This window comes from Onychostoma macrolepis, chromosome 21, assembly GCF_012432095.1.
Source record: "Onychostoma macrolepis isolate SWU-2019 chromosome 21, ASM1243209v1, whole genome shotgun sequence".
Taxonomy (NCBI): Eukaryota; Metazoa; Chordata; class Actinopteri; order Cypriniformes; family Cyprinidae; genus Onychostoma; species Onychostoma macrolepis.
Window position 1 is genome coordinate 20,618,364 of NC_081175.1, and position 14,687 is coordinate 20,633,050.

At 38.0% G+C, this 14,687-nt stretch overlaps 1 protein-coding gene across 12 annotated transcripts in view; it reads left to right on the forward strand.

Moving 5' to 3' along the window:
• cacna1bb (calcium channel, voltage-dependent, N type, alpha 1B subunit, b) overlaps positions 1 to 14,687 on the forward strand; it is a 126,337-nt gene that overhangs the window by 106,635 nt on the left and 5,015 nt on the right. For 8 of the 12 annotated variants that reach the window (XM_058759178.1, XM_058759185.1, XM_058759186.1 and 5 more), the window contains 13 exons: positions 785 to 901; positions 1,002 to 1,067; positions 2,773 to 2,864; positions 2,978 to 3,128; positions 3,909 to 4,036; positions 5,144 to 5,240; positions 8,906 to 9,011; positions 9,681 to 9,788; positions 10,048 to 10,157; positions 10,302 to 10,459; positions 10,550 to 10,679; positions 10,792 to 10,902; positions 13,854 to 14,109. In XM_058759178.1, the coding sequence (XP_058615161.1) occupies positions 785 to 901; positions 1,002 to 1,067; positions 2,773 to 2,864; positions 2,978 to 3,128; positions 3,909 to 4,036; positions 5,144 to 5,240; positions 8,906 to 9,011; positions 9,681 to 9,788; positions 10,048 to 10,157; positions 10,302 to 10,459; positions 10,550 to 10,679; positions 10,792 to 10,902; positions 13,854 to 14,109 (1,630 nt within the window). Of the gene's footprint in view, positions 1 to 784; positions 902 to 1,001; positions 1,068 to 2,772; positions 2,865 to 2,977; positions 3,129 to 3,908; positions 4,037 to 4,463; positions 4,561 to 5,143; positions 5,241 to 8,905; positions 9,012 to 9,680; positions 9,789 to 10,047; positions 10,158 to 10,301; positions 10,460 to 10,549; positions 10,680 to 10,791; positions 10,903 to 12,332; positions 12,532 to 13,853; positions 14,110 to 14,687 lie in introns of those variants that run through there. The other 4 variants (XM_058759179.1, XM_058759189.1, XM_058759190.1 and 1 more) reach the window with 2 other exon arrangements.

Sequence of the window (14,687 nt, forward strand, 5' to 3'; positions counted from 1 at the left end):
ACACAGACGCAACATCTCATTTACATATCGACCAACGCAATATACCAAGCAAAGCACAAATAAGCTGAGCCGATGCTCATCAGGTGCGAGTGATCTACTTACGACACAGGCACAAAATAGTTTAAGGCATGCTTTTTTGGGGCGTTAAATAATGACGCAAATACCAGTATTTTAACGAGCGCAAATGTTAATAAATCGCATTGCATGATTCATTTTAATAATCTCCTCCTCTACTCTCTCTCTCCTATACTCTACTCTCCTCCTAATTTTGTGTCTGAAAAGGAAACTCCTACAAATGAATATTAAAAATAATTGTGTCCACATCTTTTCAGCGCTAAATCTTCACTGCGTGTCTTTAGTAAATCCTGACAGTACTATTTTAACACCAAAAGATGGTTTGCACTGGTGCAAGTTTTTAATATTTTAATGTTAATATTTGTTTTATTTCAAGTAATTATTGTTGTTTTTTTTGTTTTAGTTTTAGTTACCATTAATAACCCTGCTGTGATATAATATCTTACTGTGGTCATGCTGCCCATCCCTAACGGATTTGTTTATTTCTATTTAAAAGCATGTTCATGCAAGACTATTCATGCGTCATTACCAGACTATCAACAACATTGTCCTGCATGAGACTAACTAGTTTTAATACCTTATAAATAAACTTAACAGATCTAACAGGGGCCTGTTGCTGACACTGACTTGATTGAGGATGTGTCCTCGTCTCGGGTTTAAATAAAGTTCCAGTGATGCGTCTCTGATCTCTCTTTCTGCTTGTATCCAGGATAAGAGGATTAATCTGAGTTTCCTGAGACTTTTCCGGGCCGCTCGTCTCATTAAACTCCTCCGGCAGGGCTACACCATTCGCATCCTGCTGTGGACCTTTGTTCAGTCCTTTAAGGTCAGAAATTGACCTTTGACCTTACTTGGACAGCTTAGACAACATTGTCAACAGTTCAAGACAATTGTTTGTCTGTAAAATAACTGTATTTTGTCCTCAGGCTCTGCCGTATGTGTGTCTCCTCATTGCAATGCTCTTCTTCATATACGCCATCATTGGGATGCAGGTGAGATCCAGCGAGCTTTAAAAGACTCATCAATGTTACCCTTCATGCAACCTTTCCATCTGAGATCTCATCACCACAGCTGCTACAATCATCTCACTTAACGTTTACAGCTTTAGCGTGATAGATTATTGATTTTGGGCTCATTGAATGACCACAGTCATCTGTGTAAAAAGCATGGGCAGGTGGTGCTTTACTGTCTGAAAGCTTCATAGGCTTTATGAAAAAGAAATCATTGTTCCAGTCTTTCGGTTGGATCTCAGCTTTAAGCTTGATTGCTCGTTTAAGGACGCACAGGCAATCTCGCAGATTGTGTTGGAAAGGATGGCGTCTGCCATCTAGTAGATTAGGACTGCATTGTAAATCAATGCTAATTGTATCCTTTAAGACTGGGGAAGCAACATCATCAGTAAGCCATGTAATCAACTGTACGCTTGGAACTCCTACCGCCAACTCGATGTTTGCTTCATCATTCAGCGTAAAAGATGCTTTTGAACCAGTTTTTGCAAGCTTTCTGATATTTTTCTATAGTATGATTTGAATTGTAAGCATATTAGAGCCATGGTTCAAGTTAAGCTTTATTTACATTATGTGACAATTTCATGCAAGAAATGCATTTACCTCATAACAAAAATATGTGGGGCAAGACATTCCAGTTTGTTTAAAATCATAATTATGGAACCTATATTTTTGCTAATTTAAATGCTGTCTTTTTGTTAGTGCACTGTTTTAAAAGTTTAGGGTCAATAAGACGATTCATTCATTCATTTATTCAGTCATTTATTTATTTATTTATTTAAGATTCTTGTGGGTGTAAATGCTCCCTCTCTGGTATTCCTTGCATATGAGGTGTAAAAGTGGCCGGTCTTCACTTTCTGGGACCCCTTTAAAGGCCTGTTTGAGGGTCAAGACTTGGTTTTAGGGGTCAGGTTATAATTAGGTAAAGGGTACGTTTAGGGTAAGGGTTTGGGTGAGGCACTTAGTTCTGAAGGTTAGGGTAAGGAGCTAGAGATTGCATTGTGTCAATGTATGTCCTCACAAAGATAGCTATACAGAGTTGTGTGTGTGTGTGTGTGTGTGTGTGTGTGTGTGTGTGTGCGTGTGCGTGTGTACTGGTTTTTGTGGTTTACGGGGACAAAATTTGTATAATGACATGGGTATAACAGAGGTATTACAATTTGAAGGTGGTTTATGAGGTCACTGCCTATGTCCCCGTAAATCAAAAGGCTTAAAAAACATAATAAATGGTGTTTTTTTTTTTACATCTAAAAATGCAGACAGTCTCCTGCAAGGGGTAGGGTTAGGTGTAAGGTTGGTGTAGGGCAATAGCACATGCAGTTTGTACAGTAGAAAAACCATTACGCCTATGGAGAGTCCCCGTAAACCACTAAAACAAACGTGTGTGTGTGTGTGTTTGTTTGTTTGCATGTCTGCTGTCTGACATAAAGTTATAAAATTCATAAGCATGAGTCACACTTTATGGAAAATGTGTATGTGGCCTTGTTAATACTGCAGATGCTTACTATAACATACCCTCCAGGCAGTCTGAATTATTGAGACAGTCCCTGCAGGTATTTTCATGCAGCCTCAATAGGAAAGTGCACACATTGCACTATGTAATTCTCAGCCCATCTCCACCAAAAATACTTGCATTTTCTGTAATGCATCCAAAATTAGAATGCTGATGTGCTTGTCTCTCTATGGTCAGGTGTTTGGTAACATCATGTTGTCAGAGGAGTCAGCTATCAACATCCACAATAACTTCCAAACATTTTTTCAGGCCCTCATGTTGTTGTTCAGGTAAAGTCATTGTTTAATCTGTTCAGTCTTCTTAAAATATCAGCTCTCACAACGGTTACAAATTAGTGCAAGTGAATCCAAAGTTTCTGACTTTCGCTGTTCGTATGTTACAGAAGTGCTACAGGGGAGGGTTGGCATGAAATTATGCTGTCTTGTCTGAGCGATAGGCCATGTGACCGTGACTCTGGATATACTGGAAAAGAGTGTGGCAGTGATTTCGCTTACTTCTACTTTGTCTCTTTCATCTTCCTTTGTTCCTTCCTGGTTAGTACAACAAATCTCAAATACAAACAGATACACAAATTCAAAAATTAAAATCCTGTCATCTTTTACTCACCCTCATGTTGTTTCAGACCTTTATGACTTTCTTCTCTGGAACACAAGAACTATTTATAGCCGAATGTCCAAGCTGCTCTTTTGAATACAATTAAAGTGAATGATGACCACAGTTGTGAAGTCAGCAAATAATGACAATTTACTCGGTTTCTCACAAAAAAAGCTACTTTACTAATGTAGAATCAGAATGCTTGAAATGAAATGCACAAGTTAGCGATTTATTTTTTTAACTTGTAAACCTTTGGTCCCCATTCGCTTTCAATGTATAGAAAGAGCAGCAAGGAAAACAAAAGTCATTCATATTTGGAAAGACATGAAGGTTAAGTAAATGATGACAGAATTTTGTTTTTGTTTAAATCTGTTCATTCTGGTTTTATTTAGAAATAATAAAATATATTAATATTTTGTTCAGCAAGGACAATTAAGTTGATCAAAAGTGACTGTAAAGATGTTATATTGTTACAAAATGTTCTATTTAAAATAAATGCTGTTTTTTTTTTTAAACTTTATATTCATCAAAGAAGGCTAAACAATTTATCAATTTCTATAAAACTGTGATGATAACAATAAGAAATGTTCCTTAAGTACCAAATCGGCACGTAAAAAAAAAAACTTGTAAAAAAATAAATAAAAGTAATCTGTTATACATAATTCTAAGAATTTCTTCTCCTGTTTTACATAATTCTTCCTCTATCCTACAACCATCAGATGCTGAATCTGTTTGTCGCCGTCATCATGGATAACTTTGAGTACCTGACACGTGACGCTTCTATTCTCGGGCCTCATCACCTTGACGAGTTCATCCGTGTTTGGGCTGAGTACGACCCTGCTGCCTGGTGCGTATCACTCCTACACGGTGTCGCTGGCAGTTAGTGCCACTTTAAAAAAAAAAATGAGACAGCTCGAGACTAAGTGGTTGAAAGACGCCAGCTTAAGAGGGTACGCCACTGGCGCTGTGTCTGATTTACTCAGAACCTTAAGTCACAAGAATCCCATTTTACTGTGTGACCATGGTTAAGATCAAATCCTCAAGCTTTGTCTATGCTGAAGAATGCAAATCTTATCCTTTGCATGCCATCCACTTTTAGTCTATCTTGAGCAGAACGGATTTGAAGCCTATCCTCTCTGTCAGTGTAATCCATTTTAACTTGAAAACGCACTACTGAGAAAAGTTATCTCAATAAGCATGAAGTCTTTAGATTTTGACAGAATGTGGAAAAATGTATTAAACTGTCTTTTTAACCCATATCTTATTTTTTGCAGCGGAAGGATACACTATATGGATATGTACAATTTGTTGCGCATAATCTCACCCCCTCTTGGCTTAGGAAAGAAGTGCCCAAATAGGGTGGCATACAAGGTTTGAAAACCTACACACCTTCCCTCTAGGGGGTGGTGCTGTGAAAAATGAATGCCCATAAAATGCCTGAAAGTGTCTGATTGGATTATACTCCCCCTCTTTCCTTACTAATTTTAATATGGGTAACCATGGTAACCAGGAAACAAAGCCAAATGCTAAATCACTAATCCCATATGTTCACTTCAATATCGTAAATATTGATGCACTAGAGCAGCTTTTATTTGCTCTGCTTAAAATTAGACCAAATATTAGCTTTGTTCCTGAGTATCTGATTGGTTAGCCGTGGTGCGTCCTAGCATGCAAGGACAGAAGCTCCAGACTGCAGCCCAATCCCATCATGCCATGTTCTTCATCCCTGGATCACTGGCAGCCTGTAGCTTTAAAAGCAGGCGTGATCCATCCATCCTTCTGAGACAGGATGGTATCAGATTCCCTTGACCTTACTTCAGAATCCTTAATAACGATGCTTTTTTGTTCCTTTTTTTTTCCTTCTTTCATTCACATCACATTTTCTTCATGTTCTCCACTACTCCTTCCCTCTCCTTTTCTTGTCTGTGTGACCTTTGAACTCACCCCTGTGAAGTGGACGCATATCCTACCTCGATATGTACGAGATGCTTCGCCACATGTCCCCTCCGCTAGGTTTGGGAAAGAAATGTCCTCCAAGAATCGCCTATAAGGTAGATCCAACCCCTCTGACCGTTCAGTAGCTCCTCCTCTCTCCTCTCATTGGCTGATGTGGCTATCAGTCAGTGCTCTAATTGTGGAAGTGTTTTTTTGTATGTGTGTGTGGCTTTGTGTTGTGATATATTTACATACCTGCAAACTAGTCGCTTTTCAGCTAAATTCGCCGTTTTGAATCAAAATATGTCATTTATGTGAATCGTCTAGATTGAGAGAGAAATTGCAAGCTCATAGACCAGAGTGAGACCATAAATGTGTTTGACCAAAGTCCCTTTCTTGGTTCGATTTGAGCAGCACCACGCAGACCGATCGCTGTATGATATCAAAGCACCTCGAGAGCTACAGAGAGCAGATGGCTTCACATGCTTTCGAATCGCTCTCACGGTACTTTGATGTCATACGCCGATCGGTCTGCGCGGTGCTGCTCAAATCGAATGCACCTCATCTCACGAGCTAACCCTCCGAGCCGGTCCGTTTTGACGCCACACATCCGCATGTAAACATGTTGTCAGCGTGGAAGTTCTTCATTGTGGGTTAAGCAGACACAAAGTTTGCAATTTGTAATACAGTATTGGCTGTTTTTGCTCAAGTTTTCTGAAGAAGTTTCTATCAAAGCCACAGCAGAACTGCTTTGTGTCTCGGAGCAACACAGCGGTGTTTCGATACTGAATGAATCCATGTTTTTGAACGAATCAAGTGAGTCAATGATTCAGTAACCCGTTCATAAAGACAGACACCTCGATTCTGAATTAATCAGGCATTTGAATGAATGACTAATGACTCTCTCATTAAAACAGTCATTTACCGTCATCTACTGGTGGTTTGGTTTCATTTAAAAGTATTGCATTTTTCCCAACATTTTTAAACTTGTATGTTCAAAAATATTTAAAACATTAATAATTTATTTTATTAAATTTATCAAATTATTTATGCATTTGAAATTTGCATTATGGCACCTCAGCCTCATCAAACAGTCTATGTAAATAATCTAATATCACTTCAGATGCACTTTTCTCTGCAGTGAAAAGATGGAGTTTGTTGTTAGTATGCACACTCATTAAAATAACATTAAAATTTGCAAAAATAAATTACTCCACTGCTTACAAAGAGAAGTATGAACACCGATGACAAGAGTTGCACTGTCCAAAAAGTTTGTGGTATGTGCTTTTTTTTTAGCTTGAAGCATATGTTGTCTTTTCCCTTTATTTTGTTGTCAGAGTGCATCAGAATGCTTCATTTACATGTTGAATTCTCAGAATTAAAAAAAATTCTGGGGGGGGGAGACCCCCCTACAAGGGTCATATTCCCAACTATGTCACCTTTTTGACCTCTTGTGAGTTTGCAGGTATGTATTCCAATATAAAAGTTTTTGTTTACATAATACATATGTGTATACTGTGTATATTTTATATAAATACACACAGGCATGAATATAAATATATACAGGTAAATACATGTAAATATTTTCAAACTATATAGTGTGTGTGTGTGTGTGTGTGTGTGTGTGTGTGTGTGTATTTATATATACATAATAAATATACACAGTTCACACATATATTATGTAAACAAAAACTTTTATTTTGGATGCGATTTTAATTTTCTTTGAATAATATCGGTCAAATATCAAATATTTAAATGCAAAATATTTAAAGTGTACCTAAAGTATATTTCAGTATATGAAATATACTTCAATATATCTTTAGTTGGACTTCAGCACTACTTCCACACAATTAAAGTACATTAAGCACAAAATTTAGCAGACTTTAAGTATACCAGTTTAGTATGCTAAAAGTATAATTGCAGGCTATTTTTATTAAGCACATAAATATGTAAATGTATTTGTAGTGTACTTACATGAAAAAAAAAATATTATACTTTTAATACAGTCATAAGCGTCAATTTTTCGGTAAGAAATTTACAAACTATCTCCATGGAACATGATCTTTACTTAATATCCTAATGATTTTTGGCATAAAATAAAAATTTATAATTTTGACCCATACAATGTATTTTTGGCTATTGCTACAAATATACCCCAGCGACTTAAGACTGGTTTTGTGGTCCAGGGTCACATTTTAGTATATTTATTTTTCACTAGTGTTGATAGAAAACTCTAAAAAAATTCTGTCTACATAGGAAGCTCAATAGTTTTTAAAAAAGAACAAAAGTACACAGTAGAATAAATGCACAGTCAGCACTGAGTTTCATCTGCAGTAGTACTAAAATTGTCGCAATCTTTGTCTTTCACTGTATAAAAGAAACTAAGGAAGTAAAGAATAGAATGCGGGAAAAAAGAAAATCTGAATTTAAAATCTCAAGCGTCACTGGTACAGGGCTGCCTGTTTTGGTTGCAGACCGTTCTGCCACTTAGAGAGCTGCCTCCGAGTCAATAAGTTTACACACCCTGTTCCAGCTGTCTGAATGGGTAACGTTCAAGAGACGCGCGTTCGTGTCTGTCTGCCGAGCTACTCTCTGAGGCCACACAGTCTGCGTGCGCGAAGGCTTGAGGATGCGACGTTCTCCAGCGAGCTCTAAATAGAACAAGCCCCCACTTCCCCCGAGTTCAGAGCACTGAATCAACAGGGAGGAAAGAAAGAAAGCTTGCTGTAGATGTGTGCTCGGTGAAGCGTCCTTTCCCTTTTTCATTGGTAGTTGTTGTGGAAAGATATCTATGCTGGCCTACGCACACTAATGAAGGCAGAGTGTTGTCCCTGTGCATGATGTTAAGCTCCTTCACACTACACCACAGAAACAGATCCATTCTCTGTTTATTTTGCATCTATTTTCTTTTAAACACTAATTAATGCTGGGTGTGTTGCTGTGTGAAGGGTCTACTCTGGCTTCACCTTGAGTGATGCATTTTTGTGGTTGGTGCATTTGTGGCAATTGGTTTTGGTTGGTCAGCATGTTATCTTTTCTCGCTCTCTGGTCATCATCCTTTCTGAAAGTCATCGCTGACTTTGAAAAACACAAGAAAAGCAGCCCATCAACACCTCACATTTCAGTGGGCATGAACTAGTGCATTTGCATTCTCTACGTGGACAGTAGTCATAGCTGTATTTATTACCGAGAACTCAAATACAAAGGATAAAGAATATTACAAGTTTGATTTTATAAAGTCCATATTTTACCCCAAATTCAAAACAATTAAATATTGGTGTAATTGGAGCCACAGCACTTTTTGCTCAAACCTGTTAAAAAAAACACACACACACAGCTCAAAGTGTTAATATGATCTTATACATTGTCAGGTTATTAAGCATAATCAGTTTAAGATTGTTTCTGTAATCGCATTTACTGAGAAACCTGTGAACCTCCAATAATGGCTAAAGCTCACACTGTTCTCAGTGTGACAAAAACAGCTTTACTGTCTGCTAACTGGAGAAATACTGCAAAACATCTTCCATTTTCAACATCACTCATTCGCTGCATGAAATATAAACACACTCTCTCCCTCCACTCATTTTGATGTCCTGAAGAGACAATTTGTGTGCTGAGATGAGAGTTCGGAAATGACAATTGACAAAAGGGAAATTACATAGACCAAGTCGTTACTCTCCCTCGGCATGCAAACTCCTCCTGTCATTTGTTATGGTCATTTCCGTATCCTGCAGTCATGTGTGATATTAATCACAAACTATCTGTGTCCGTGACTCCACAGCGGTTAGTGAGGATGAACATGCCCATAGCTGAAGACAGTACGGTTCACTTTACCTCCACTTTAATGGCTCTCATCCGGACCGCCCTGGAGATTAAACTGGCATCAGGTGAGTGTCCGCTTGGAGCCCTCAGGGCCAGTCACTGGCATTTGTCAAAAGCTCCTTTAACACTGCTCTGTTCCATCAGCCTCATTTAATTTAACACTCCACCATCATTAAAAGCGTTACAAGTTAATTGAATGACGCTTTCCCTCGCTGACTTTGACTTTTATTTAACCTTTTACTTGGTGCAAAATATGATTAAAGAATAAGATAACATCCATTAACAGCAAATCTCACGTGGGAATATTAACGACAAGAATTATGAAAGACTGTTAGATACTGTGGTAACACTTTAGTATAGGAACCAATTCTCACTATTAACTAGTTGCTTATTAGCATGCCTATTAATACCCAGACAGCAGCATAGTGTTGGTCCAGATTCGGCCCACATCTGGCCCGTGTGAAATCCATGTGGGCCGGAACTGGGCCGACACCGGTTGCTGTCTGGGAAGCTGTTTATTAGTACTTATAAAGCACACATTATGCATGACCATATTCTACATCCCTAATTCTACCCAATACCTAAACTTAACAACTACCTTAGAAACTATTAATAAGCAGCAAATTAGGAGTTTATTATGGCTAAAGTTGTAGTTAATGGTTTATTAATAGCGAGAATTGGATGTTAAAATAAAGTGTGACCGATACTGTTAACATTATTGTGTATTTTTTCAGGAGTTTTGGCTCAGCGGCTTTGTGATGCTGAATTAAGGAAGGAAATAAATAAAATTTGGAGTAACTTGTCTTCAAAAACAGTGGACCTGCTGGTGACACCTCATAAACGTAAGCCCTGCATTTAGAAACTCTTGCTAAAGTAATGTTGATTTCTGTTTAGAAAGCACTTAACATTTATATGCAATCTTAATTAAATGCTTATTGGAGTTTGAGTTTTCATTAACAATACTGATGACATTTTCCACCTGAGTTATTCACCCTGGTTCTGCTTGTGACTCCTGAGCTTTTGCTGCCACCTAGTGGACATTGGTTTTCTCCCTGCATTTGTATCCATTTGATATTTCATATGCATTTCACTCTCTCTTAGATAATGAATTGACTGTAGGGAAGGTCTATGCTGCTCTCATGATTTTCGACTACTATAAGCAGAATCGAGCCAAAAGACTACAACAGCAGCAGGCTGCACCAGGCACACAGGTAGAGGAAATACAAATAACTAAATTTATCTGTAGAATTATAATCGTTAGTTTTAGATTAAAGCTGTATTTAATTATCAAATTATAAGTTAATTTATAATGTTGTCCTTCTGAAAGTGTTGTGTTTGTTGTGTTTTGTCCTCAGAGTAAAGTTGGTGTTCTCTTCAGACCAATGCTTCCTCTCACACACTTGCACGATCAGGAACCACTAGTGCTAAAAGCCCCGCCCTCTTCTCAATCAGATACCACACCGCAGCCAGATGCCCCGCCCACATCCTTTCACCTGACCAATGGGGATGCAGTGTGAGTGTTCTACCATTCTGGTCTTTATAGTACTGCACTTTCCATTTGAATTTTTATATTTTTTTATATTTTACTGTATGTATGCCACAGACAAAGCCAGAGCAGTGCCATGAAAAAGTCTCCATCAGGAGACATACCTCAGGAAGTCACACAGGAAGCAAACAGAAGGCCTGTCCAACGGGGCCAATCAGAAGACGTGCCAAACACATACAGATCTCAGGTGATTTGACCTCTGCTAGTGATTCATGAATCATTCCTGTTTGAGTTACATGTGTCAGACATTTACCGGTCAGTTAAACTGTTTGTTTTGTCTGGCTCTGCGTGTGTCTCAGGAATTAGTTGAGATGACTGACATGGAGAATGACTCTGATGGGGGCGGGTATCCTGTGCTGGAGGGTCACGGCAGAGCTGCCTCCATGCCCAGACTCAATGCTGGCTTTCAGGTAAACGTCTCCTGTCCATCATGGCCATATGAGGTCATTCTGGTGGGAGTCGAAAATAACTGCTGCACAGCCTTTGTTTCTTATTCTCACTAAATTGATTCCTGCAAAGAAAGAGGCAGCTGGAGGACGTCTGTGCAAAGATAGAGGGAAGAGGAGTGAATGGGCAGCTGTATGAGAGAATGGATGAATGGAGGTAATAGGGAGGGTGTATTAATGAATGCAGAGGAGGTGAAGAATTTAAGCAAATGAATTGGAGGGAGTCAGAAGAGGTTAATTTACTGTATACACCAATCTCCACTGAGAGACACATTAATTCTCTTCAGTTCACTTCAGTTCAGTTGAGTGTGTGTGTGTGTGTGAGAAAGAGAGAGTGAATGAGTGAGAGAAAGAGAGAGAGAGAGAGAAGTGGGACAATGCAAAGTCTACATACAGTATATTTACACTATATACAGAACTATGTAAGAATGTTTTATTTATTTTAAAGTACACTGACAAAGAATGGTGCAGAGACAACTTTCAATCAGAAATTGCTAGTGAATTTCACAATTACTAATAATATTTGTTTTATTTACAACTTGAAAAATCTGTTTTACAATGTAGATATACCTAGGACTGAATTTTAGTGTCGTTTTAGTATTTTTATGTAGTATATCGTATTTATTAATGTTTTGAATAAGCTTTCCTTTGTTTTCAGTTTTTTTATTTAGATTTATCTATCTTATGTGCTTGTCATTTTAATTAGTTTGTGGTATTTAAAAATATTTATGTTATATTTATATACTATATTTATGCTTTATTTTTTGTTTGTTATTTTAGTAATACAATTTTTGAATGCAATTTTATTTTATTTATTTGCCAAACAACATGGATTTTCTAGTTTTTTCATTTAAGTTTGTTGTTCAAATAAATTTCATATTTTATTTATTTTTAGCAAAAACAAAAAAACATTTTGTATTGTTGTAGTTAACAGTAACACAGATGTAGTTTTGATTTTGTATGTTTCATATTGAGTTTTTCCTCATTAACTGAAATGATTTGATGTTGCTTTTTAACTGTAAATTTATTTGTGTACATACTTGGTTTCTTTTGATTTGGTATTTTTGCCACATCGCTAATAGACTCACACAGTCTCCAGCATCCTTGTTATAATGTCTTGTCTTTAGTCTCGTCTTGTCTTGTCTTGTCTTGTCCTGTCTTGTCTGTCTCTTCTTTCTCTCCACCAGTCTTTATAACATCAAACTCACTGAACTCATTTCTGACCATACTGGACCTTGATATCCAGACTTTTCATAAACATCACTCGTTCTTACTCTGTCCCTCTTTTGTGATCTCTCTCCTCCTGTCTCACTCTGTTACTGTGTCCATGAGTGCCACAGCTGTGTGCCCTGCTCTCCTCACCTATGTGTCCTCTTCCTCTTCCCGTCCAACAGCGGAGCCACTTACGCCACACCGCCGGAACGTATCTAGCAGTATGTACAAGTGTTCCACCTGCAATCACTCTCTCTTTCTCTCTTTTTCTCCCTCTATCTCTCTCTGCCAGCCACTCCATTTCTATGTTGGCTTGTGTGTGCTTTATCCATTCCAGCTCTTTTAGAGTTCACACTCTTTTAGGAGTCCAATAAACTTGTATAACCACAATTCATATTAGCCTTGTGAGGTAAACACAAAACTAACATGCACTACAAAAGCCATATATAGTAGTTCATCACTGTGGGTAACTATTTTACTAATAGAATAGATTAACCACAGTTCAGTAGGAATACAAAAAGCAAATACTAAAATGTGATGCTTATTTTATCTTGGATGTTGTTTGGTGCTAACTGTAAGTATGAGTGTGTTTCATTTAGTGGGTTGTGTATCATTTTGAATAGTGCAGTCCTCTCTTCACATATCTTTCAGCCATATACATGCTTTTATGTTATTATCATGTACACTAATGTTTGTGTAAGATTTTTTTTTTAATTAATTTTTTTGAAGATATATACTAACAAAGGCTGCATTTATTTGATCAAAAATACAGTAAAACCAGCAATATTATGAATTAATATTGCAATGTAAAATAACTGTGATGTATATTTATCAGGGTTCTTTGATGAATGGAAACTTCAACAGAACATCATTTATTTTATTATAATAAATGATGTTTTTACAGTCACTTTTGATCAATTTTATGCATCTTTGCTAAGTAAAAGTATACATTTCTTTCAAAAGAAATTGCAATGGGGGGAATAAGTCTAATGATTTACAATCAACCACTGAAAACCTCATATTCCATATTCAGTGGATTGAATCTTATGGATTTTTTGCAGTTAGTCACTTCAAAATAAATTTTTCAAGCTGTTTAAATTATGAGAAGAGGGGACGCACTGCTTCTTAGAGGTTCTTAATGCTTATGCCACTGGGCGGCACTAATGAGTCTTTGTAGAAGACTTACAAAGGTAAAAATTCCAGTCATCACCAAGGAGTGGTCACGGATTCTCTAAAGAATCTGGTCTAAAGTGACAATTTAACATTTAATGAATATCTTTTTGATACTGTAAATACACTTGTATACATACTGTAGATTATCTAGAGATTTACAGCAACAGTTAAGCAAGAAAAGCACCAGTGACTCTTTATAGATAAGTGACCGCTGCTTGGCTGTGGATAGTTCATGCAGCAACTATTCCAGCCGTCCAGTCCGTGTGTAAGAGACGATCCGATGACAGCATTCAAACAGTAGAGTGTTTGCATCGAGCGTGACGGTGTTCCACTGTTCTCCGATGCGTGTGTGGGTCCACAGGAGCGGGCTGAACGTCGCTCTTCAGTGGAAGTGTGTTTTCATGCTCAGCTGGTGTTGTGTGTCTGTTGTGACAGGTCAAGTGCTCTGAGACTGTGCTAGACATGTGTCCTCTCCTTCATCCCCTTTCTTCATCTTTCACACGTTAACTTGCTTTATTTCCACCACGCAGCCTATCGCAGACGTGAGTCCCATGCGGCGGTCTACGTCCTCGTTGACTCCTCAGAGAGGGGTGCGAGAGGTCAGTCTGAGCGATTATGACCTGGAGAGGCCCAGGATGTCCCCGGGCCAGACCCTCGCTCTGGAAAGAGAGAGGGAGAGAGCTCATCATCATCATCACCATCATCATCACCGCTGCCAACGCCGCAGAGACAAGAAGCACAAATCGCTGGATCGAGCCATCAGCGAGGAACAACCACCGTCTGCAGGTGGGCTCGATTTTCCTCTCTCATTCATTCTTTTACGCTTTTTAGCACATCCATGTGAAAGAAAAGAATGAATATTATAGGGCACAAAAATGTCATAGAGTGGACCTGTTTGATTTGGGCTAGTACGCAACCACCTAGAACGGTGGATCTCTCTCTCGTCTTAGTTGAAGGCCCCCTTTGCCCGTTTCAACACAATATTTAAAGGCCCCCTATTTGGAGTTTCAAGAACTGTTCAATAAAAACTATAATTATTTTAGGCATCTTTAGAAAGCATTGCTTTAGAACTAGTAACGAAGGAATGTTGAGTTGCTTCATTGAAAGCTTATCGTATTACTGTATTAAAAGCTCACTGTGTTATGTAGAGTATTATGATAAAGAGATGGACTGAGTGAGTTTGATTTCCTGCATCTGATACAGAATTCATTCTTCAGCTCAATTTCATATTTACTATAAAAATGAGATTTTGCCCTCACTCAAAACTATTTGCTCTGGAACAAATAATAGATTAATGAGACCAAAGACTTGCCTGTTAGATTTATCCAAAACGAATTATATCTCATGTTTACCTATAGAGATCA